General features: G+C 38.9%; 1 protein-coding gene across 2 annotated transcripts in view; it reads right to left on the minus strand.

The window, feature by feature from the left end:
- Positions 1 to 4,997: 4,997 nt before the first annotated feature.
- The window catches only part of NDC1 (NDC1 transmembrane nucleoporin), a 54,788-nt gene continuing 32,515 nt past the window's right edge, over positions 4,998 to 27,270 (minus strand). For both annotated transcript variants that reach the window (XM_037161828.2, XM_053655518.1), the window contains exons 14-18: positions 25,886 to 25,936; positions 24,028 to 24,091; positions 22,505 to 22,605; positions 14,464 to 14,624; positions 4,998 to 11,235 (exon numbers count right to left, since the gene is read on the minus strand). In XM_037161828.2, the coding sequence (XP_037017723.2) occupies positions 11,172 to 11,235; positions 14,464 to 14,624; positions 22,505 to 22,605; positions 24,028 to 24,091; positions 25,886 to 25,936 (441 nt within the window). In that variant the 3' untranslated portion in view covers positions 4,998 to 11,171. The remainder of the gene's footprint in view (positions 11,236 to 14,463; positions 14,625 to 22,504; positions 22,606 to 24,027; positions 24,092 to 25,885; positions 25,937 to 27,270) is intronic.

A 27,270-nucleotide genomic window follows, 5' to 3' on the forward strand; every position in this document is an offset into this window, starting at 1 on the left:
ACAATATATGACTAATATTTGTTTTCATGTGGAGAAGGAGCAAAGTCTGACAGAACATCACAGCTCCTACCTCCAAAGAAGACTAAGAAGTCGAGCTTCAAAAAAATAACAGGCTGAAATTTGCAACGGGAAAACAGCAAGCTGCTTCTAAGGATTTGTTTCAAAAATACATACTCCTCTCATACATTCCTGGTGACTGTTGCTTCAAGCAGCTAAACTATTACTTCTCTTGGGGGAGGGAGCAGAGCTCCCAAGAAAATAAGAGTTTGGCTTTGAAGCTGGATCTCCCCTGCATCTGAATCCCATCTCCACTAGCTACGTCCTCGGGTAGCTACATGACTTCTCCTGCCTCAGTTCCTCTTCTGGAAAACTTAGGTAATCTTCACCACAACCCTGGAAGAGAAGTGGCTGTTAAAAATAATGTGTGTAGAGTATGAAGCACAGAGTCCAGCACCCAGGAGGTGCTCGATTAATGGTACAGTTATCACTCCCATGACCAATGATCCACAGAAGCCCACTGAAGCCATCAGCACTGGTAAATGCACCATATAAAAACAATTGATTTTCAAAGAACACTAGAAGATTCCAAAAGTACGAATTAAAAAAAAAAGTCTCCCACCAGTGCTATGAATAAAACCTCCCCCAAACAAAAGAGGTGTGGTCGGGAGACAATTTTTCCTCTAACGACTTTGAAATAGTGACCTCTGCTGGCTCACGGAAAACATGAGTTTTTCAATCAACGTTTTCATGACTGAGCAAGGGTTGAGTTGAGTCAGCCAGGCTTGGTCCCTGTCCCTGGAACAAAAACCAGGTGTTGCATTACAAGGGACAGAACTCGTCACAAGGGTTACCACGATGTAATTGGGATGTTAACAAAATTAAAGCCTGGCCTTTCCATTTGCTCATCCACCCAGAAGAGTCTTTTTTTGCAAACCCTGCAGTCTCCTATTTTTAAAATGTCATAATTGCATGCAAATGTTACAGCTGAAAAACAACACAAGGGGCATTAAAAATCAATCTTCCATGTAAGCCTCAGATTTTCCAGCATGAAGATCCAAAAGCAGAAGTGGTGACAAATGTGTAGAAAATAGAGTGAAAAAGTCAGAATGCATCATTAAGAATATTAAAACAAAAGGAGGGGGAAAAATCTTTGGGAACACATGTCTAATTCAGCTGGGGTAAACAGCCAACTACAAAGAAGGCTTTTAAAAACCTTGCAAACCTCTTACAGATATGACCCAGAAATCCAATTAGGAAGCAGCCATGACCCTCTCCTTCGGCAGAAATATGCTTCACGGAAGAGGCTGCACAAGAGTCTACTGGCTGGAACGGTTAAACATGACACACATTCCCACCTCCCAAAGGTGTGAAACAGAACAGAGGTTGCAAACTGGCAGCCACAGAACCATGTAATTTGGCTTGGCACTCACTGTATTATTTTTTTAATTAGTTTCCAACACTTCAAAAATGGAGACTTCACATCAAAATCTGAATTCCTGCCTTCTGATAAACAAATGGGGAGATCTAGACATACCAGGCAAGCCCTGTCCCGTGGCAACTACCAACCAGGGTGGAGCAGCTGCACAGTCGTCCTTTAGAGGGCATGCCCTCTGCAGTTGCCATGTTCCCTGTAAGTGGGTCGTAGGCCGGCCCCACTCCTTCACCTGCCTGGCTTTTATAAACACTTGAGTTTGAGACTCTGGGTTTCTGACAACCCTAAGGCACTAAACTGACTTTAGTTCAAACAACTATCAATGGTGTGTAAGGTACTTTAATAGGCACTGGAGATAAAAAGAATTACACACAATCTCTGAACCCAAAGAACTCACAGATCGCTGTTCCCAGTAAGGGCATGCAAACTGGTTATTATAGTATGTTAAGACATGTGCATTGAAAAGGTATAGAAGTGGTAAAAACTAAAGTAATTCAATTCACTTTTTACCTTTTTGTGATAATATTCAGCTGATGTTCAGGGTTTTTTTCCAATACATGCATTTAAAGGTATAAATTTACCTCTAAGCTTGGCATTAGCTATAGCTCACAAATTTCCACATGTATATTTTTATTATCACTCCTTTAAAAACATTTTTCTAACTCCCACCTATGTGATTGCTTCTTTGACCTGCGGGCAATTTTAAATGTAGTTCTTAATTTCCAAACACACAGGATGTTCTGATTACCATTTTTAACAGATCTTTAATTGCCTTACAAACATACTCTAAATCAGGGGTGTCCAACCCGCAGCCTGTGGGCTGCCTGAAGCACAGGATGGCAAGAATGTGGCCCAACACAAAATCATGAATTTACGTAAAACTTTTTCTTTTGTTCATCAGTTCTTATTAGTGTCTGTGTATTTAATGTGTGGCCCAGAGACACCAAAAGGTTGGACACCCCTGCTAAATTATTTTAATCGTCTTAAATTTGTCGAGACTTGCTTTACGGACCAACACATGACCAGACTGGTAACTGTGCAATGAGCTTGAAGAGATGTTCAATTGTTAGGGGCAGTGATCCACGTGTCCATGTAGGCCAAGTTTGCTGATCATTCAAGTGGTCTACTCTATATCCTTACTGATTTCTAAAATCTACTTGTTCTATCAATTTACTGGGTATAAAATATCATGTCATAATTGTGGATTTGTCTATTTCCCCTTGTGATTCTGTCCATTTTTGCTTCATGTGTTTTATTAAAGTATAACATTCATAAAGTACATAAATCTTATATATATAAATTTCAATGCATTTTTATACATGTATACCCACACAAGGTACAGAATAATCAAGGGATAGAACACTTCCAGCACCTCAGGCTTCCTCATGTCCTTCTAAGTCAATATACCACCCCTTTCCATTACCACCATCCTGACTGAGGGGGATACCTGTTCCTGAAATGCACATAAACACAATCATACTCCTGTGTCTGGCTTCTCTTGCTTAATGTTACGTCTATGGGCTTGCTTCATATTGTTACAGAAAGTTCACTCTCTTGATTGCTGTTTCAAATTGCACAGTACAATTTATTTACTCATCCTATTGACAGACATTTGAATTATCTCCAATTCAGGAGCTATTGTGAACAATCTTGCTATAAGCATCCTTGTAAACATTACTTTTGATGTGCGTATGAACTCACTTCTCTGGGGCATATTCCAGTTAGTGGGATCCGACCAGACCCTAAGATAGGCATGGGTAGCTTTAGTAGGTACTGTCCATTTGTTCATTCCTTCAAGCAGCTGAGTTTCAGTTGTTCTATATTCTCAACACCTGTCACATCAACCTTTATTTTTAGCCCTTCTGATGGGTGTAGTGGTATCTCAGGATGAATTTGTATTTCTCTAATACCAAATACCTACCCTCCTTTCTGAAGTGTCTGTTCATCCTTTGCCCATGTTGTTGCAACATACTTTGAGGCTATATTATTAGATGCACTAACATTTAGAACTATCTTTCCTATGAATTGTATCTTTTTTTATTTTGAAGTGCCCTCTCTATCTCTAGTAAGGCTTTTTGCCTTAAATTATACTTTGTCAAAAATTTATACAACTATACCAGCTTTCTTTTAGTGCAGGAGAGTCAAACTCATTTTTACCAGGGGGCCACATCAGCCTTGCAGTTGCCTTCAAAGGGCTGAATGTAATGTTAGGACTGTATAAATGTAACTACTCCTTAACAGTTAAGCAAGAGCTCGGCACTGCCACCGGGTAGAGACAAGGTGCCAGCCAGATAAAACAAGGCAGAGGGCCAGAGTAAGCCCACCAGCCTTGTGTTTGCCACCTTTTAGTGTTTAATTTTCCCTATCATTTTATTTTCAATTTATCCTTATGTTTAGATGTGATTATTAACAGCAAACAGTTGACTTTTTATTTGGTTTGATGAACTTTGTTTTTTAAATCAGAACATTTAGTCCATTTAATATAATTACTGATATATTTGAGGTTAAATCTACATCTTACTATGTGCATTTTCTTTGTCCTGTTACAGATTCTTTTCCCTCCTGCTTACTTTCATTTTTTGTTATTCCATTCTTTCCCTGTCTCAGCTTGACAGGTTTACTGTTCTTTTAGTGGTTATCCTCAAGTTACAATGCACATCTTCAATATACCAGTCTATTGTTGGCACAATGTAAAGACCATAGGATATTTTAATTTGTAAATACTCTTACTTGTATGCCATTTTATTGTGTACTTTAATTCTCCGTACAGTTAAAACCCCATCAGACATTGTTTCTAAGTCAATAGTCGTATTTACCTTGTAATTAATTTCCTCCTGCTTCTCTGTCCATCTTCTCTGCGGGGGGGGGGGGGGAGACCCAAAACCTGCCCTTATAACTTAAGTTCCTTTAGTTCCTCTGTTGGAATCTCTCGGCTTTTGTCTGTCTGAAAGTGCTACTTCCCTACCATTTCTGTAGATTAATGCTGGGTATGGAATTCCAGGTGGGTACATTTCTTTCAGCCTTTTAAAATTTCCATTCTATTGTCTTCAATTGTTTTGTTGAGAAATTAGCTATCTAGTTGTTGATCATTTAAAAGTGGTCTTTCTTCTCCTCTTGCTATTTTTGTCCTTAGCTTTTAACACTTTTACTATGATGTACATCAGCAAACATTTTCATTTGCTTAGGGTATACAGAGCTTTTCCAATCTGTGACTTGATGTCTCATCAATTTTATATAGTTATTGGGTATTAAATCTTCAGAATTGCTTCTGTACCATTAGATCTCTATTTCCTTCCAGGAGTCCAACTAATTACACTTATAAACTTTCTAATTATAACTTCTTGTCTCATGCTTTCTTCTGTAATTTAGTATTTTTTATTTTCTATGCTTTATTCTGGATTCCTTCTGACCTACCTTCCAAGTCATTTTTTTCTACCTGTGTCTCATCTGCAATAAGCCTATCCAATTACTTCTTAATTTTAGTTACTCTATTTTTGTCCTAGAATTTCTCTGTGGCGCTTTTTCAAATCATATGAGATCTGTCCAGAAAGTATCCAGCCACACCCCCACAAAAAAGACACATTTATTGAAGAAAATACAAGATACAAAAAACACTGTACACAGGACAATGATACCTCAGGCCCCTTCAGATAGGCACCTTGGGACCACACAGTTTTTCCAATCACCATCAGCTGCCCCACTGTATATTCCTGAATCTCATCAATGGTCTGAATCTCTTCCCTATCAAAGGTGATTTTAGTTTTGGGAAAAGCCAGAAGTCTCAGGGCACCAAATCTGGGCTGTAGCAGGGTGTGAGTCACCTGGATGATTTGATGTTTTGTCAAAAACTCTGCATGAGACATGATGCACGAGTGGGTGTGTTGTCGTGATGAAGCTGCCAATCACCAGTTGCCTGTAGGTGCCTTCCCAATCATCCGAATAGTTTCCACGGAGGAATGTTCAAGCTTGATGCAAAATCTGACGCAGAATTGTTGCTCTACTTGCTCATTCTGAATGTGACCATGGCCACACAGTACACATACTCACTCATAATGGCATTATGAAGTCTCCATTGTTCATGCATGCTCATTCCAGTCCGCTCTCCTTGGCTGGCAGGTTACATCGATGTCACACAAACCATTCTCATTCTATTAACAATGGCTGAACTTTTCCCAAACAGACTTTATATATAGTTTACATATAAACTGTTAATACATGTAGTTTATACCTGTGTAGTTTCTACTATACGTGTGTAGTTCCTAATACACTACCAGTTCTAATAAAGTAGAATTTTTAATCTTACTGAAGACAGTAATTATCTGGAATCCCTGTGTCTATTCTATTGTCTGTTGCTTTTGTTTTTCTCACTCATGTTGTCTTGCCTCTTCCTGTGCCTATTTTTAATTGTGTACATATACTGACTGTATTTGAAAACTTGTTTGTAGAAATAACTGAAGCCCAGGTATTGTTTTCCTCCAGAGAGGCTATATGATATCTTCTCCCAGGACCTAGAAACACTGGCAAAGAGAGAGTACTGCAATCCAATTTAACGAGGATTCTAACTCAACTATATACAAGTCATGCAATCTACTCCCTCTTTACATTCCTTCTAGGGTACAGCTCTCTGGAGTTCCAAATTAAAGCAAGGGGACTTACCAGTTGGCCCTGAACCCTAAATTTTGACCCCTATCTTGGAAAGCTCTGAGAACTGCCCCTATACTCCACTTTCTCCTGGTGAACAAAGGTCGTCTCTTAGAAGCCATATTGGCACTGCATGACCTTGTTCCTAAAGCTTAATTGGACCCTTGGACAGGTGATCCATTTGGACTAATTTCTTTCAATGAAGAATTTGGCTGCAGTCAGAAACAGCTGGTCAGTCTCTATTATCTATAAACTCAGGAGCTAGAGAGCAGGTGGAAAGAGAGGTAGAAAGCCAGTAGACAGGGAAAGAGAACTAAAGCACTGATGCACAAAGAAGCAGAGAGGAACCATTCACATATCCTGAGAGACTCACAGATTCTTAATGGGGTCCGGAAGCAAATCTATCCCTGTGTCCACCATGACTTCCCTGTGCCCTTAGGGTCAGGTCAACTCCGCGTTTTTGCTCAAACTAAGTTGAGGTGGGGATTGTGTCCTTGCAAGTAAGAGTCATTATATAGTTAGGGAGGAACTATTCATTCAAGCTGCAAAACACTGTTTTTAATACATTGAGCCCTGGCTGGTATGGCTCAGTGGATTGAGTGCCAGCCTGCAAACCAGAGTCACTGGTTCAACTCCCAGTCAGGGGACATGCTTGGGTAGAGGGCCAGGTTCCCAATAGAGCGGTAGCATGAGAGGCTACCGATGGATATCTCTCTCTCACACTGGTTTCTCTCTTTCTCCCTCCTTTCCCCTCTCTCTAAAAACAAGTAAGTAAAATCTTTAAAAAAATAAATTAAAAAGATAAAAAGGGTAAACCAATCAACAGTCAACGCATCTTCAAAAGACTATCACAGCAAAGGCCTGTGATTGAGCGGTCACCTTCCAATGTTTCTCTGCCAGAGGCATCCCACGCATCATCCAAAACTACTTTCCCACCAGCACCACTTGCAGGGCACACTCAGTGGTGTCTGGTAAGATATGTGTGTGCAAGGAGAACATGAACACTTTAGGGCAAGGAAGAGCCACAGCTCCTGCAAAATAACGCAAGTGACAAAGTGAGCTAGCAAAAGGGCATTTAAGTAGATGCATTTAGCGCAGCTAAATACAGAACAGATGCTCCATCATCAATGAGGCAGTAATAGCAAAACACATCAATTTTGTAAGTAGAAAAAAGGTCTGTGTAAAGAACGGTTGCCTCCACTCACTTTACCCATACAAGGTGGTGAGCTTTGAGGCCAGTGGCTGTGACTTTATACCAACAGGGCCTATCACAGAGCCTGGTATACAGAAGGCAGGAAGTGGATGCTAAATGAGTAAATATAAGAATTAACAGCACTCTACAAAAGCAAGTCTACAAGATATTGTCTTAAACTCCTGAGGCCAGACCCGTGGAGTCTGAATAGCACCTCATAATCAAACATACTACAGGCAAGGCCAGCAGAGTCATACTACATGAAACAAATCAACAAACAGTCTCACATAAGTTAAGGTCAGGTTAGCTACCAAATAAATGTTGATATACTGAGAAAATGTAAATGGAATCCTCGAAGGAGGGGAAGCTCACAGCCTATAAGGGGATGAAGATTTATAATCAGCTAAGTTACAATTCAGTGTGATAAGGTCCAGAAAACTAGGAATGGCAGAGCATTGAAAAAACAAAATCTCTGGGAGTATGTGGGAAGGCTAAACTCATTGGGAAGAATGATAAGTTTGCCAAAACAGGGGACAATATGAGCACCTAATGGTGTGAAAGAGCAGCTCATGTCCTATCACCTGCTGCAGTTTCAAGATAAGCAGATAACCACCTGAGTACATCTCTGCATTTCTACTTACAGGGTGTAATCATACTCTTCAAGCTACCCAGTAAGCAAATGAGATGGAAAAACTGCACCTTATCACAAATGATGGCTCCTATGCTTCAGACACTCACCAGAGAGTCCACCTGACATAATTCACTAGAGCGGTGGTTCTCAGCAGTGGTTCTGACTAGCAGCTTCACCTAAACGCTTGTCAGGACAGGAAATACAAGTCCTTTGGCCCTGCCCCCAATTTACATGATCAGAAACTCTGCAGGTGCGACCCAGTGTTTTAACAAGCTTTCCAAGTGATTCTGAGGCATGCTCAATTTGGTGACTCCTGATCTATTACAAACCCTTCTCACAGTGTGATTCTGGTCAGCAGCTTGCTAAGAATAGCGAGATTGTCAACTGATAAATTAAAGCCACCTTAAGCTATTCAGTTTTAAAGAAAGATGACTGCATTGGGAGAGCAAAAGAGGGGTTTGAGGGCCTTAATACAGTACCTTAACTAGCTTGAGGTGAAGTTCAGACTAATCTAAGTAAAGCTGACAGATATAGCTGTTAGCCTGGGGGAATGTGATCCATTTAGAAACACTATTCTGGCAGGAAAAGAAACTTCTATTAAAAGATGGCTTTCAGCACCTGCCTCCTTTGTTTAGTTTTCAGAGGAAGGAGCCAAGATGATGAAAAAAGAGGTGTTTCAAATTCAGGCTCCTTAGAGTTATCATTAAATACTGGTCACCCATCAAATTAGTCTAGTTAAGAGCAAAAGCTGATTTTTCAAGAAATTAAACTTCTTTTCAGGTTTTATAAGCAGCGACAGTAGAGAGGGAATTGAAATGGCCAAGGAAACAGACCAGAAATTAAGTAACTGACCTTGTATATACACATTTCAATTAACAGTCCTATATTTTTAAACGTCGATTTATTTTTCTATTCAATTCAGTGTCAGTAATATACAAAAAGATATAAACTGATTACCACATTTACAGGAAAACATACAAAATAATTACCGAAGGACAAACCTGGCAAAGTAATGAATCGTAGCTTATCCAGGTCCACTGAACTGTCCCAGGTTTAACAGTTTTGAAGTCTACAGGGAAGAAGTTATATGGATTTACACCTTCCGTAAGGGACAAGCAAACATTACACGAGCTGACAGAAGCATGTTTTGTACTGACAAGAGAAAAGCTGTTACAGAACACTAATTTTTAGGCCAATGTTACAGCACCGGTTGGGGCTCAAGGTACGACATGACTTCATCAAAGGAAATGCTGCTCTCCTCCTGGCTTCCGAAGGCCCCCTCCTCGCACACGGCAGAAGGAGCTGTCTTTAATAGCAGGTGACTGCGCCACACCCCGCCCCAGCAGATGGTGTGGAGATTATTAACACACAATAGGGAAATGGAACTGACTTCCTTCCCAGCTAAATACAATCCAGATTTGGGGAGACAGTTTCCAAATCCTACCAAGCAGACTTTATGTGACCAGTATTTTGTATAAAGTACATTTTCTGGAGAGAGAACAGGAATGAACATCTCAAAAATGTTCACATTGCTCATCAAACATACCTTTGCCCAAAGTCTCAGCCAGACATTTCAGCTAAGAGTTTAAAGAAATCATCCCATCATCAGTCTCATGAAGAAAATGGGTTAAATACCGTAATTCTTTATGGCAACAGAAGGTTGAGTCTCTCTCTCCCAAAATGTGTCAGCCAGGGGGAACACAGAGAATGGAATATAAAAAGCTCAATGGATTTAAAACATAAAACTCAGCAGTTCTCACTCAACCTAGTCACAATTTTCTGGCCATCTGTAAGTAAATACCACATTCGAAATTCGACTTTCACATTTAAAAAAAAGATCAACTCCACTTCAGGGAGGAAAAAGCAATGGCGGGAACCTAAACCCTCCAAGCCCTCGACAACTGGGGAGCTCTCACACACACTTTGCAGGTTGGCAGGGCTCATTTATAATCTGGCACGTGCTGGCTGAGGGGGCAACAAACAGAGGGAATAAAGATAAAATACATTAAGTAGTCAGACAAACTGTAGACATATATACCACATTGAAAATTCATATACAACACTGTGCTAAAAAATCTGGGGGGACACCAGGGGGAAAGATAATAGGAAAAAATTACAATGAAACATTTCAGTCCAAAGCTAGTCCAGTGAACATCTACTAGTAGAATTTCCGATCTTTCAATTTACAAAGAAGCTGAACAAATAAATTATAAAATTACCTCGCTCACTCTGGGGACATACAACAGGCTAGCAAGTAATTCCTCTGATGTTTTAGTCTCACTTGCTAGTTGAGGATGAAGTTGTTTCTGGCTGCAAAGATTTTCCTAATGTATTTTAATTAGCCAGTTAACACAGCTAAGACTGCTCCCTCTGTGAGTCCAAAAAAGCTTCACAAAATGAAGATGAAGGGTGGGAAAAAGGGAAAGTTTCCTGGTTTTTCTTGCAAAACATTTTCTCTCACTTGAAAAACTCTACAATCACTTAATGTTTTGTTCCACAAAAAGAAAGTAAAACTAGATGGGAAAAGAGTCACACACTTATTGTTTACTAGCAAGATACAAAATAAATTCATACATGTCAGCCGATTGTCTTTCAAAAACCAAATGCAAATGTTTAACCTTGTAACTTAAGAACTGAATTTCTCCACATTCCTTTATATAGAGTTAGCATCTGTAAATTGAGACGTTTTTTGGACAATCATGCAAATTTAATTTGTCTCTGGAAACAAAAACACAACCTAACATATTAACAAAATATGTCCTTTAGACAATATTTTTTCTGTGAACTTTTCTCCAGTGTTACCATTTTTATCCTTTAGTAAACAGCAACAACTCTTAAAACGTTTATGTATTTCAAGTTTACAGAGAGCTAAACTCTCGGAACAATTAGGAAGGAAGACTGAAGCAAATCAACCTATTTTACCTTCTTGAACTGGCTCTCCTCCTTTCAAAGCAAATTCTAAAATTCTTCTAATTATTATTATTAAACTATATAAGCTTGAGACATTTGCACTGCCATAGATGCATCTGTGAAATCGAATATTTTATTATACCACACACACAACGAGGAACCGGTACAGAAAAGGCCGTTTTCAGTTATTCTGTTGAGAATTTCTTTCCATGATTTCTCCCATTAAAGTATAGTTTTCAAAGCAACCACCACGACAAAGGAAGCATCTAATTAGTCCATTTTCTTCTGATCCAAGAATGCTGAACATTTACTGTCCCATCTGCAGTTGTATCAGCAGTGTAATGAACACAGTTTATATTACTTAACTACTCTTTGAACTCCAAGAACTGTTGAAGTCTTTTCTGATGTTCTGCAGATGCTTGCACAGCACTAAATGAAACATAAATTCAAAGCATAAGCTTTATTTTACATTAAGCATATTAAGTGAACCACAGAGCACAGAGTCAATATTTTTCAAAACAATTAAAAATGAAGAGAAGCCCTCACTTATTTAGTACTTCTGAAAAAGCTGGAGGAAAACTCTCCTTAATCTAATGAGGAGGAGGGCTTGCACTCAGTAATGGCACGCTTCCACCTTCTGAAAGACCAAAGCAAATTAAGACCGACAAGTAAAGGCATCGATTTTAACCTGCTCTGCTGTGGAACCTGCTGTGCAGAGTTCCAGGCCTTACAGATTTTCTGGATTTTATTATTTTATTTAAACCAGATTCCAACATTATCTTTGAGTTGTGGAGTATTTGAATTGCCTTTAATATAAAATCCTTTAAACTAAAATGTTTGGTTAAAACATAATAGACTCCACTAATCGTTTTCAAAGGTAACAGCTTGGTGGTTTAAATTTACTTTTCCCTTTGAAAATAAATTATGTCTTGGATGGGGAAATTGAGTTCTCTCTCAGTCCTCAGCCCCACAAAAATACATTACCTTGACAAAGTTAGGAGAAGTATATATTAAAACTAGTATATAAGTTCCTTTTAAACTTCTAGGCCAAAAAAAAAAAAAGCAATGAAAGATTCTGGCTTTCTAGTTGTTGAATAGTAATATATTATTACTGAATGATAAAGTTCTAATAACTGGAAATCACCAGTTTTAAAAGTGCCAAAGAGTCTGACCGTAATAATTTTGCTGCAAATCACTCTAAGTCCTTACACATACAACTCTGCTTCCTTCCATGTAGCTGCCTCTAACTGAACCATTTCCTTTTCTGTGCAGAGTCCCATTGAGGTACTAGTGAGGCTGTCATCTCCAACTAAATGGCTCTGAACTCTCTCAAACACCAAGTCTGCAGCTTTTTTCATGAATCTTCTCTCTGCTAGCAGGCACTACATTCTTATAACTGTCAGTACTCTGGACTCTAATACCTGTCTCTTCCCCTCAAATTTTAACATTATGGGCTAGAAAATCAGTAAATCAAAGTTACTTAATTTAAACCTAGTTCTCAGAGATAGAGCTCTGGGTAGTGAATAAATGAGACATTATATAGTAATAAGTTATTTTCCAAACAACATGTAATGGACAGTGGGGGCTTCATAAATTTATGGTCCCACTTTAACTCTATTAACAACAAATGGAACAAGGTAGGAAGAACAACCTACTGGTTGAGATTAGACACTGCAGATAGAACTCTCAGGTCAGGAAGTTCTGAGTGTGAATTCTGTCTCTGCAATTTACTACCTGCAAATTCTTAGGCAAGTTACTTAAATCATTAGAAAACTTGCCCACAACCAATGACAGTCAATGATGTAATCAGACATAAATCTAAATGTTTTAACTCTAAATCTAACATTTTTTCACCCTGGCCAATGTGGATCAGTTGGTTGGAGTGTCGTCCTATCAACCAAAAGGTCACAGGTTTGACCCCTAGTCAGTGCACATGTCTAAGCTGTAGGTTCGGCCCTTGGTCCAGACGCACATGAGAGGCAACCGAGTGATGTTTTTATCCCTCTCCCTCCCTTCACCTCTTTTCTAAGATCAATAAGCATGCCCTCTGGTGAGAATTTTTTTTTTTAATCTAACATTTTTTCCACTATACCATTCTGTCCTATATTTGTACAAAATAGCCTGTATTAACCCCATCAATTTTAATGCACATATAAAATTTGGCTCTTCTCAGAGAAAAGCTAAGGCAGAGGTTCATTCTCATAACTTGTTATTAGTCAGTCATCTATCTCCCTCCCTTTCTTTTCTAAGAAATCTCAATTTTCCCCTTTCTCCTGTTTTTGCACTGTCACCTGTAGAGGTGACAGTTATCCCTGATATTATAGGGATATCAGCATCTCTTTCATTCTCTAAATTCATTGGGTGTTTGCTGAACGGTTCACATTTGTTAGGCAGTCTAGTGGTGTGCTGGAAAGGCAGAATTTTAAAAGCAACAAAGACCTCATGAGTTCAAGTTCATGTTCTAACACCCATTGGACTATGCTATTAAGCAAGTTCTTAATCTCTTTGGGCCTCAGTTTCTATTTCTATACAGTTATGACAATCCCTGTACACCTCACAGGCCCTTTCAGAAGAATATATAAAAAGAAATATATGTATATTAAGTGCAAAGTTATTGTCTAGGACAGTACTATCCAACAGAACTTTCTACAGTGATGAAAACGTTTCGTATCAAAGCTGTCCAATACAGTAGCCACTGGCCATTGTGATTATTAAGGACTTGAAATGAGGCCAGTGTGATGAAAAACTGGATTTCAAATTTTATTTAACTTTATTTAAACAGCCATACATGGCTATAATTTTGGAGAGTGCAGATGTAGAAGGCACTCAATAACAGATTTTGTTTCTTTTTAAACAAGTGAATAACCTCTTAAGGAGAGAGGATTATCTAGAGCTCTTTGGTATTCCCACTCAGAACCAAAGTGTTCCGTACTACGTGCTGCTGCTACAGCCTAGTATTATGGAAGTAAAGGAAAGTACACCACTGTTTCTAAAAGCAGGTGTGTGAAGAGGCTCTCAAGTATGAACTGACTGCATACAGAAAAAGCAGAGTAATCTCTTATCTTCTAAAGTTCATTTATAATTATGATAAAACACAGTTTAGTTAATCAACTAGTATCCCTTATCCTGCTTAGCTAAATTATTTCATGAGAAGCAGTAAACATCAATGAAACTAAATATAAACAGGTTTGGCATTTGTGGTTTTCTCTCCGGCTATGTGTCTAAAGGTGTTGTGATCTGTCACTGTTTTTCCAGCATGATTCACAAGCACCAAGGACTCATTTGTGGAAGACTCTGCTCACCCCAAGTCTGAGTTTGCTGACCAAGATGCAATAACAGAAGTATTACTTTTCTGCCTTTTTTCTCCCTGAAGGATGTTTTGGTAATTAAAAAAAAACAAACGATATATAACTACATTTGCGCTTTTATAACTTTCTTCCCCTGTTTTTTGGTCCATTAGAAAGAAGGCCCCAAAGCCTATACAACAGGCCAACTTTTGAAATATAAAGTCTCAATCCAAGCTGTTAACTCCAGGAGGAATCATGAAGGTGCCAAAAGAACCCTTTCAATGTGTGAGCCTTTCTAATTTTCGTACCTATTTCTCAGGAGAACTCCTAAAAATGCACTATCATCGGGGATCAAAACAGGTAAACTTACTTTAGATGTTCACCAAATGTGGTAGTTATTCGATAGATAGCAGTTTTTAGTGATGCTCTGAAGGCAAATCTTAACGTTTTATAAGAAGTATCCACAAGGGTTCCTGAAATCCGCGGTGGTTTACTGGAAGCATGAGGAAGCTTGAAGTACTTGTCAACGGCCTAGATCAAAGAAAGAAAGCACATCAGAGCAGACTACGATGGAGGCCAACCTGGTCCAAAGGGTTAGGGAGGTTTTATTTCGGATAGACAGAGAGACAGACACATACTATCAAATATTTATTTTGGACCACAAACCATTTGAAAAACAACGCAGTAGAAGTCTAGCCACTTCAGCGGTTACCTAAAAAAAGACCTGTTTTCTAAAAACAAAATCTGTACTTCACAACATCCTCGACAATGCAAAGCTGGGAAGTGAAACACAGATATCCTAACTCTGCTTATGTTTAATAGTATGAGTCCTTATTAAAAAGCTTGGCAAAAAAAAAAAAGCTTGCAAACACAAGGCCAAAACTTCATACTTTACATAAATAAAAGTCATTTACTGAACTATCTATTCTTCCTTTTTGATTCTAGATGATAAAGCACCTGTGAGCAAGAACAGATTGGGAGAGATAAAATTCAAAAGTGAAACTGATTTTATTTATAGTTGAGAGAACAGAGATTTAAGTATATCTTTAAAGGCCTAAGGTAAATAATATCATTTTTACATGACAACTACATTAAGAGATGACAGGTGAAAATAGAGAAGTGTAAGTGTACTAATCTATTACAGTAAGACAATGTCCAAAGGGACAAGAACAGTATAAGCCTATTATTTATAATAATGAATATAACCACCAAAAGAAATAAAACAAGCTATAATGATGTTTTTAATTTCAAGAGCTTTTTTGTCATCTAGGTGATCCTTTTTATTTTAGTATCCTACTTTTGTTTCAAGGATGTTGGCATCCTCTCTTATTTCTGAGGATTTTGATGATTTTTTAATGTGTTTTTGTTTTTTGGCTTGTTATAGCTTCTTCCACATCGATTTCCCCTTCTTTGCGCCTTTGTCTTTTTATCTTCTGCATTAGAGACCTTTATCAGCAATCTAGTGATCCCTGGTCAGTTGGCTGGAGTGTTGTCCCAACACCAAAGGCTGTGGGCTTGACTTCTGGTCTGAGCACCTGAGCACATACTTAGGTTTTGTGTTTGACTGCAGGTCAGGGTGCATACAGGAGGCAACTGATGGATGTTTCTCTCCACACTCCTCTCTAAAACCAGGCAATAAACATGTCCTCATGTGAGCATTAAAGAGATAGAGAGTGGGACATAAGGAAGAGAGAGAGAGAGAAGAAGTTACCCTTGGCTCATGAATGAGAGTGGGACTTCCTATCCAACCAAAAGTTCTGAATAATGTTAGATTACTGACAACCACCTTCATAACAGGTGATCTGTGTGAACTTTTGCGGGGTGAGCACCCAACTCAGTAACTTTAGGTCTTTCTTCTTGGATTGTCCAGAATTCCCAGAGAGGAGTTTCCAGTCCCACAGTCTCCAGTGTTCGGGCAGCCAAGTAGGAAACACAGCTACTAAGCTTTTAGCACAGTACCCAGAACTGTGTGTCTGGACCCTCTCAGTCCAGAAACCTGGTGTTTTAACTTCTCTAAGGGATAAACTTCAACTACTGTGGGAGTGAAGGGGAGCACCAGCAGCAGAGAGAGAGTCTAGAGATCTGTTGGGTTTTTTTAAAGATTTTATTCATTTATTTTTAGAGAGAGGGGAAGGGAAGGAGAAAGAGAGGGAGAGAAACATCAGTGTGTGGTTGCCTCTTGCATGACACCGCCAGGGACCTGGCCCAAAACCCAGGCATGGTCCTCACTGGGAATCCAACTGGTGACCCTTTGGTTCATAGGCCAGAGCTCAATCCACTAAGCCACACCAGCCAGGGCGGGATCTAACTGGTTTTAAAACAGCCCTCCCCTAAACCTCTTCTGGTACCTGTGTCTTCATCCTTGATTCCAGAGGTACTTGGTACTTGCCCCACTAACAACTTCAGGTCTGCGTCTGAGCTGCTTAGTCCCTTATCTCAACCAGCTGCTTTCCAGCTTTGAAAATTTTGTTGCTGTTGTCTCTTCTTCTGTTTATGGATGTATGTCCTTTTACTATAGTTTAGCAGAGTTCGAGGGAAGGAACAAGATTTGATATGTGTGTTCAGCCTGCCATGATAACTTCAAGTCTAATCATTTATTCTTTCAACAGTAACTTATAAGAATATTTCCCAGGACTGGGACATACTTGAGATAATTTTAGGCACTAGGGAGGTAGTATTTCATGACATATTAAACAACATTAAATAGCACTGAATCCTAACGGAAAGTTACTTCCTCTTCAATTTCCTTGCAAACCCTCTAATTAACTCTCAGTATTATCAGGACAAATAGTCACCATCATTTACCACTTTGGTCCAATGAGCCCTTTTTACAGTTTAAAGTTATTTTACAAACAATTTACAGAAGAATGACAGGATAATGTAAAATCATTTTATAAAGATTTAAGTAAGAATATAAACATATTTTCCATGTTTTGAACACATAGATATCTGAAATGGACAATGCACTTTGAATGTAACTCATCAGCTATCATGTATAAACCTGGAACACATCCATCTTGTAATACTGATTTCAAGTTGAAAATGTATCTTCAGTAGGTTCTGGCCCATCATTACTTCTGGTTCTTTTTCTTGCATTTGTACAATTAAAATGCAGTATTTTAAAAAACTTTTAACAGCTTATAATTTTGTTGAAGACAGTTCAACAAAATTGTCTTCACAGCACAATTGCAAACATTTTCATTCTTAGGTTTATAAAGACAAATTCAAAGGATTAATCCAGTGACCTTTTTCATTTTGCCATCATCTATGCCTTCCAATCACCTTTGCACACTTTTAGCATTTATCCACTGATGAACTGTATAAAGTAAATTTTGGTGCACATGTATCATAGAAGATGAAGGAATATTATCATGTGTACTTTTAGCAAAAATGGAATGAGTCGAGCTCTAATTTATATTGTGGGACAAAGTCCTTCCTGTTAAACAACTTACTAGATGAGAATATCACATATACATATTTCCTTTTTCTCCTTAAAAATATATTCTTCTGTCATCAATTCCTGAATTTGTATTTTAGAAAATACATCTAGAATATTATCATTTGAAGATTGAATCTGAAATTCCTCTTTTATGATCAATTTCACCATCATTAAAGGGTATAGCCATTCTGCCCACAGTGGTGACCACTAAGATGCATGTAGCTCTTAATCACTAGAAATGTGGCTAGTCTGAATTCAGATATGCTGTAAGTGAAAAATACACACAGATTTTGAGAACTTACTATTAAAAAGGGAGTATAAAATACCTCAATAATTTTATACTGACTACATGATAAAATATTTGATATACTGAGTTAAATTAAAATAAACTTCACCTGAATTTTTAAAATGTTAACTACCAAAAAATGCAGTTACATATGTGCACTGCACTATGTTTCTAATAAACAGAGGTGGTGGTCTGGAGTGCTGTTATCTGTCTGTATGCACCTTCTGATTTCTCTAAATGATTAAATTATGGAAACAGTATATTATAATAAACAGTTATGGCAAAACTATGAAGGCAGTATATGAATAACTTGATCTAGAAGATACTGGCTTATAACAAGTAATGATGTGCTCCGCGGTTAGGCGAAGTGAAGTCCTTAACCAGCTGTGCAATTAGACAAGTACCTGCTGAGGCTCAGCTTATGCACTGTCCGCGGTGCCGGCCCTGAAGACTCGGTTCACACACCAGGGTCTCAAATATTTAGTTAAGAATTATCCCAAACAATGAAAAAGGGGAAGCAGTGAGTACAAAACACCAATGAACAATATATTCTTCAGGAAAAATAAAAAGTTCCATGAAGGCCTTGCTTTGGCCCTAACAGAAATTTAAAGAAGGCTGTACTATGAAAACAGTACTTTTTGCCCATTTAAATTTATCTGCAGTAGCATATGCAGAAAAGCCAAATAAAGAGAAAAGTCCAGCTGCTCTCTCCTGAATATTTATCTACCAGTGTCATTACCAAATGTCCACTGTACAGAGCCTTGGAAGTTCCTGGTCTCAAGGACACTACTTATAACCTAGTTAAAACAAGTTTTACTCTACTAAAGCCTGAATCCCAAGCAAGCGCTAAGGATAAAAGCAGATTCTGTTATTGGAAGTCAGGACTACAGAGCAGAGTGTCTCAGCCCCAGGACTGCTGACATTTTGGGGTGGATAACCATCATGAGGACTATTCCTGCGCACTGTAGGCTGTTTAGTGGTATCCCCGGCCACTGCACAATGGATGACAGTAGCACTTCCCTAGTTATGACAATCAACATGTCTTCAGACACTGACAAATGTCTCCTGGGGAATAAAACCGCCCCTCATTGAGAACCACCACTATAGAATAAAAATATTAAGTGATGACGATAGTCAAGTACCAGTGATATGCTACTGAGACAATGTCCCTGCCTCTACTCCAATAAAGACAGTCAAGTAAATACAGTGCAATAAAGTATTCAGATGAGGGTTATAGGGCAGACAGACAAAAAGAAAAATATGTTCTAAGCAAAGAAAAGACATTATGTACAGAGTTAGAGTTAGGTTAAGAAAATCTATTTGGGAGGAAAAACCGAATAGTCCATGGTGGTTACTAGAGCAGAGGGCTCAGGGAGAACAGGAGGCTGGAGTGGGAATGAAGAATCTTGGTCAAGAATTAGCAGGGACAAGAAGCTGCAGAAATACTTCAGGTCAGGAATGGCCCAAGCCTGCAGTAAGGTCCATGAGTAGGGATGGGCAAAAGAGAATGAATGGGTGGTGAATATGGGATTGATCCCTTGGGGTTGTGCCATATGGGTGCAGCTGAAGAACATGCGGACAGAGAGTAGAACCAGTAATAAAATGATTATGACAGACATAAGGTCTAAACTGGGTGACAGACAAGGCCTATGCTGGGTAAGAGAGACAAAGATGTAGCCAGAAGGAAGCTGAAAGAGGAGGTGAAAACACTGGTGAGGACAAAGTCCACAGAAGCAGCAAGGGAAGGAGAGGCCTGTGCTTGGCGCGAGGGCTCTTATATGAGCTCACAGATCAATGGGTAAAATACAGGGGCATTAACTTTAGGATAAAAACTGCATATTTACTTTTGCTACAGGACACAATCCTGGAGTCTAAAGCTTTGGAGGTGGAGAATTCAGGAGACAATGAGGCAAGGATGATAGCCAGGGGATGAGACTGAGGGTATATAAAATGGTAGCGAGGGGGAGAAGTCAAAGAACCATGGTACCCTGGTGTGAGACAAATACCCATCCACGTGGACCCTGAATAACTCATCATAATCACTCTGAGGATTGATTACAAGAAAAGACTGTAAAATAGTTTGCAAAATCTAATGACTGCCAAGCATGATAAAAAGGCTGACTGTGGTGTGGCCTAGGGGAGAAGAGATGCCACAAGTGTCACCAAGGAAGAGTTTCATACCCAGGACCAAACCACCAGGCCTGTTCTTTGTTCCTTTTACCTCTTTGAGTTCACAAACACTTACTCTGCCTCCTTCCACTCTGCCCCTCAAAAGTACTCTCCTGTCCAACTCCTGTTCCAAAGTAAATAGGACCTACCTTTTGTCAAATCCGTAACTCCTACCTTCCTAACTAACGCTATGAACACCTATAATCAAATAAACACATTGCTTTCCCTGTCACACCAAACTATAATCAACTACAAAAACGAATTAGAAATATTTACAGTGGAGAGGTGACAAGAAACCAATCTGGGTACAGAATATCTCTGGGGCAGTGGGATTCCCTATGAAACCAATTGCTTTAACCAGCATTTTTTAAAAAAATGAAATACAACAGAAAACATCAGAATGCAATATACATAGAAAAGGTAGGTACTTGCTCTAAGAATCTTTGGTTCTTGACTTGAGGTGGTGGACACACATACAGATATACAGATGTATTATATAATATACAGATGTATTACAGAATTACACCTGAAACCTATATACATTTATCAACCAATGTCACCACAGTAAACTCAATTAAAAAAGAATTTTTTGTTTGTACCTTATACACACACATACACATTCTGAATCTAATATAAAATAAATGTACTAGAGGTCACAGTTCCAAAAGTTTGAAAGCCATGGTTCTACTGGTAGAACCTTTCTCTCTGAAGAGAACCCCACGTGAAAATAAAAAGCTCTGAAGGCGAAATAATGGATCTGGACCTGTAGCTTCCCCTGGGGTCTACTACACTGTTAATGTTCTTCAATCAGCTTTGGGCTCTGTTAGGGCCGGAATTAGATAAAAGTAGCCAAGAGGAACCCGAGGCAGGCTCCAGACTGTCTCAGCAAAGAAGATAGAAAGTACAGAAAGTACAAAGAGTGCTGGACAAGATAAACCCCCTTGTGCATGACCTTGTCCTTGCAGAAATTTATCCATTGTTGCAAGCAGAGAACATAGCCGTGTGTGTTCTCTCGGGATAGCCAATTGCTAACAGCTACGTCTGCTTCTGTATTTGCTTGCTTGCTCACCCCAATAAAAACCCCAGGCTGTAAGCACCAGGCGCGACTCTCATCTGCAGCCATTTTGGCACCCATGCCTCCGGAGGCACGCCGAGAGTTCGCCCCTGTGCAGGTAAAACTTTGAAACTCTGGCCAATAAAGTTCCATCTTAAACTCCTGAAAGCTTCCGACATTTGCTCGCATTGGGGTATGTTACAGGCTCCAGTCCCAGCTCTGCCACCTATAATAAGACTTTGGGTAAGAAAGTCACGGCTCTACCAAGCCTCCCTCATCTGTATAGGAGAGCTGAAATACCTCCATCTTCATTTCTTCACAAGACAGTTACGAGGATCAAAAATAATATGAAATTGCTTCATTGACTATAAAGCATCGTATTTTATTGTCATTTGAAACGACACAACCAGAATGATAAAAAACAAACTATGCCATGAGTACCCAAAATATGCCCAAATCACTGTTACCCAATTGTGTAGTTAGACCGGGCAAGTATTAGCAGTTGTGGAAAAGTACTAGGAAATTGTTTCTTTAGAGGAAGGTAACTAGAAAACGAGGACAAATAATGAAACATACATGTCTCAAGTAACATACATGAGAAAGTGAACACAAAGAGGACTCAAAGCAAAAAAAAAAAATCACTGGTTTTGATAAGTAATACTTTCTTAGAGGTAAAATGAATTATGATGAAGAAAGGAACAGTGAAGCATGTTTTTTCTTCAGATCTTTAATTGCTTCCTAAGTCCACAAGATGTACCCACTGTTATCCTCCAAGCCTTGTTCCGTATCACCTCCTCCAGAAAACCTACTGTACACACCGACCCTACCTCTAAGTGTCTCCAGCACTAAGTGTTCACATCCCACATCTGACACACACCAAGTATCAATAGGTGGTATAAAACACAGTACCCACGATGTTAGGAAAAGCAGCCAACTGGAAGTAAGAAGAATACATTTTACTTTTCTGCCTTTAAGTCTAAGACTAAAATGACCTATTGGTTTAAAACTATGCATCTATCCTGATGATAGGGAATCCACCAGCCTCACCTGTATCCTTTTCAGCCTCTGGCCATTAGGTAACTTAGCATTGTTGTGGGTAATTTAACTACAGGTCACTTTCAGTAGCTACACATTGTGTAAGGATCCAAACTTGTATCATGAATGGAACTGCAATCTCCTAAATAATCTGTTTCATACCAGAGGTACAACCTATGGGTTTAATATAAGTCCTTTTTCTGTTAACTACAAAATCATTTATACATGAATTAAAATGACCTCTTCCTAGTCTCTTTTAGATTGCAATTTCCTGAGAATGAGAATAGTACCATAATTTTAACTTCTACTATATGTTTTGTTACTCAATAAATATCATGAGACATAAAAAACAAATGAAAAATTGGGCTGGGGTGGAGTGAGAAGGAGGAAAAGGATCTTTACCTCCACCCAACCCACGTACTGCCTACCTCCTGCAGCGTCAACAAAGTATTAAGAATTGCTGGTAGAGTAGTCTGGACAACTCCAAATCTGTCTTCTGTAAATGAGGCTGCTACTAAGTGAGAGAGACCTTAAAGGGAAAAGAAAAAGTTAAAGGCAAATTAAAATTAGGCAAATCGATTTGCAATATACCTGTTTGGTGAAGGAGTGGTATTCTGAATATATGAAGAACTTCTAAATAAAAGAGAAGTAATGCAGTAGAAAAATGGGCCAAAGATCAAAAGAGGCACTAGAAAGTAGCTCGAATACAGCAGGCATGAAATAAGACACAGTCTGTCTGTTTTGTGTTCTAGCAGGAAAAATGTTTTCTAACATAATACTGTATTTGGTAGTGATAAATGCTAGGAAGAAAAACAAAGTCCCTACAGACTGAAGGTTGGAAGGGTACTTTCGTTAGGTGTTAGAAAGGCCTCCCTAAGAATTATGATTTAAGCTTTTAGAAGGAAGTATCTATAACATAAATATATAGTTTAACAACTAAGTTTTCATATTTAACCTAAGTTAAATATATTAAAATATATTAAATAAGTTATATAAACATAAAAAGTAAAAACATCCTAGTAATTGCAGTTTCTATGAAGGGAAGATATGCAAAACTACCAGGCTCAGTATCTCTGCTGACATAAGGTCTACCCAGAAAAAGCACAGCAACTGTTAATACGAGAACCGCGTGACATCATGTAAACTGGCAGCCAAGGAGTGGGCTGGAATGTGCATGTGTGAACAATGACAACTTCACTGTACTAGTCAGTGGTAGCAGTAGATGCCATTGAGTGAGCATGTGTACTGTGTGACCATCACATTCAAAATGACTGAGCAAGTACAGCAGTGACTCTGCATCAAATTTTGTGTTAACCCTGAACATTCCTCCATGGAATATAATCAGATGATTCAGAAGGCCATAGCTACGGACAACTGGTGATTGACAACTTCATCATGACAACACACCTGCTCATGCATCATGTCTTGTGCAGAGTCTTTGGTGAAACATTAGATCACTCAGGTGACTCAGCCCCTCTACTGCCCAGATTTGGTGCCCTGTGACTTCTGGCTTTTCCCAAAACTTAAATCACCTTAGAAAGGGAAGAGATGTCAGACTTTTGATGAGATTCAGGAAATTATGACAGGGTAGCTGATAGCAACTGGGAGAACCTGTGTGAGGTCCCAAGGTGCCTACTGGGAAGGGGACTGAGACATCATTGTCCTACGTGCAATGTTTCTTGAATCTTGTATTTTCTTCAATAAATGTCTCTATTTCCCATATTACTTGGCTGGAAACCTTCTGGACAGACCTCATACACAAGGGAAATTTCTGCCCAGATTAAAGTGCATCTAAATATTTAAGAAAAATAATTTATGTGAAGCAACCATATAAAAATGTGTCTAAAAATTCAAAGGTTGACATCGAAGTCCAAAACTGACCTTTCACGAATCACACTTCAAAATTTAACTGATAATTAAAATCATAGTGCAGTTCACTTAAAGTGCTTACCTTCCAAAGCCCAAATATGCATTTGGGCCTCTGAGAAAACAACTTGAATGGAGGCCTCTGGGTGCTACAAATACAAACAAAAACATTTAAGCAAGTTCTCCTAGGCAAAAACTCTTATTACTTCATCTGATCAACTATGCAGACTATAACAATAAAATATTCAAGCTGCCTCTCGAGAATTAAAATCTGAAATTTTTATACAATATGATTTAACTACAATAAAGCATTCTGCCACCAACTTACTATGTGACCCTTGCTTACCAAGTCTCTAATTCTCTACGTGCCTCAGCTTCTCATTTAAAATAAGAGACACACTCAACCTACCACAAAGGATTAGTATAGAGATCGCTTAGGAGAATGATTATAAAAGCTTAAAACAACCCCACAAACCTACCTAAATACAAACTACCTCTCTCTTTTTTAAAAAATTTATTTAATTATTGTTCAGCAAACTACCTCTCCTGAATTGTCTATCTCAACCCTACTCCAAAGAAAAACCACCCAACCTTCTTTAACATAATAAGGCGGAATAGTGTGGTGCAACAACGGGCCCATTTAAACAAATGCTGGCTTTGGTAATACAACCAATGTAGCCTATTAAGTACAACAGCATGTTACACTCCTCAGCATCGAAGGGCACTGCCCATAACTCCTTATCATACAATAGATCCACCTGCAAAATTAGAATCAAAAGTAGCTGTTCACTTCCAAGGAAAAAGGACATCTTTTTCGGTGTCTGCTCTGCCACTTACTGGCCATGTGCCCTAAGGCTAGCTACTTGACCCCTCAGAGCCTCAGGCTCTCATTTTACACATTTTTTTATGTGTAAAATGAGAACAAAAAGACAACTCACAGGAATGTTGTTAGAAATAAATGAGGGAACTTAAGTGAAAAGAGCAAGAGTGAGTTCTCTGTATCCTTATGAAGCGAAGCACTAAGTAAAACTTCAGACAACCCCTCCTCCTCTTGGTGGAAGGCCTCCCTCTAGGGTCCACTAGTTTCCCCAAAGCTCTGGACAGTCTAAGGTAAGATTATTTTTGATAAAGGTAATTGCTAAGGGGGTGATCTTCCCTGCCACCATAGTGAAAAAAGTTCTACGAACTTGAACTGAGTCTGTTCTGTGACATCTATATCCTATCAGAGCTATTTAAATCTCTCCCCACCAAAGCATGACCCCCAACGAATAAAAATAATGTATATCAATGCAAACGTTCACTTGAAGACATAATTGCATGCAGTAGTAGCTAATATTGCAATATCTTCAGAAAGAGAAAAGCTAGATTAAAAAAACTAAAACAAAACAAAAATTCTTTCCCCTGCATATGGACAAAGGTTTTGCTCATCAAAGGATCAGCTAACACACAACAGCTGTAGCCAGTGAAAACAGGAATGAATTTTTAGCTTCTGCAACTGAGATTTACTCTCCTGTGGCAGCGGGAGCAAGCAGCTAAGAGACAAGTTAGAAAGTCATTTAGCTTGCAGCCTGAATTACAACTTTTTATCTAACACAAGTTTAACATCTGCTATCTAACCCAGTCATCTCTCTTCTGAAGAGCAAACGGGCCACAAAGATGTTAGTTAGTGGGACAGTGAGCCACGAAGGACCGTCACGGATTTGCTCCTTTTGCAGGATGGGGTTGCCATCAGCACAAAGCTGCCCCAGGAGGCCCCTGAGGTGAGACGTGAGGGGACAACGGGCAGCTATGGTTAAAATGGAGGCTCAGTGAAGCACTAATGCAAAGCTGTTTGGCTTGCTAGGCTCAAGCTAAATATTTAGAGGACCAATCCTATCTGCTACTTCATTTCTTATTTCATTTCCTCTCCCCCTTCCCCCAATGCTGTAACTACATATTCTTACCTTACTGAAAAAGTACATTATTAGCACCCGTTTTGACAAGAAATTCTTAATCTGAGTTAGAAAAAAGAAAGAATTAACACATTTACAGTTTTTGATTCTATTAAATATCATACATTTTCAACTTAAATTAACAAAATACAAAGAATGAACAGTATTTTCAATAAACCATATAAGGAAATACCTTTGTATTATAAGTTGGATAACCAAGACAAGCCAGGCATCGAACCTAAACCGCATGTACATATTAACCTCCAAATTAAAGACCTGTCATAATGAAAGGAATTCTAAGTAGACCCGGTAATATTTTCTAAGACCATATTCTTTCTCAATTCTCCACAGCTGTCTTGTCCTTTAACCTCTTCATACCAAAAATGAGCATGTTTTCCCTACTCCTCTCCCCCCTCTTCAAATCTTAAGATGTGGAGGTTTTCTACTGGCTGACATTTATAGAGAAAATATCTTAGTATTATTATAAGCTGGCAGTATTTAAGGCACATAAGCATATTAGATACTGAAATCCATAAAATGTCTTCAGTTCTCCCCTCAATTAATCCTTCCATCAGCAAATGTTGTTATTCCTCCCATATTAAAAGATAAAAACCCTTTCTTGACCCTTCGACTCCCCCCTCTGCATTTACCCCATTGTTCTGCTCCCCTAGAGCAAAACTCCTAGAAAGATCCTGATTTTCTCATGGACTCCAATTCCTCTCCCAGTCCCTCCTGACCCCATGCCAATCAGGCATTCATCCCCACTCCCTCACCCAACAGCCCCCGACAAGGATTCAATGGCCTCCACATTTTTACCGCATCTTCATCAGTCCGGCCCTCATGCTGCTTAATAACAGCAGCATCTGACACTTCTTGCAACACTTTTTTCTTGGTTCTCTTCTCACCTCAATGGCCACTTGGTCTCCTCTGCTATCTCACACCTCCCAGACCTTTAGTTACTGGAAGATCCCAATTCTTGCATCTCTTTTCTTCTGTATCTACATGCCCCAAGAGTTTTCTTTGAGTCTCATAGTTTTAAATACTGTCTATACTCTGATGACTTCCAAATTTACATTTCCATCCCAGAACTTTTCCCTACACTCCAGACATATGTCTAATTTCTAACTCTGTATTTTTACTTGACTATCTGCCAACATTTGTTTGATTAACATGTTTGAAATCAAACTCTGGATTTCCCCATTTTATCTCCATCAAATCCCTTCTTCCAGAATCATTAGCAAATTGCATTCAATAAATTTTAACTGTATTATTTCAAATCCTTGGGCCAAAAGCTTTAGAGTCAACGCTTAGTCTATATTTCTCACCACAAACAAATCGTAAGCAAATCCTATTACATCTACCTTCAAAATATATCCAAACCTTGACCACATCTTACA

The sequence above is a fragment of the Artibeus jamaicensis genome, unplaced genomic scaffold (assembly GCF_021234435.1).
Source record: "Artibeus jamaicensis isolate MK-2021 breed Jamaican fruit bat unplaced genomic scaffold, CSHL_Jam_final scaffold_1019, whole genome shotgun sequence".
In the NCBI taxonomy this organism is placed as follows: domain Eukaryota; kingdom Metazoa; phylum Chordata; class Mammalia; order Chiroptera; family Phyllostomidae; genus Artibeus; species Artibeus jamaicensis.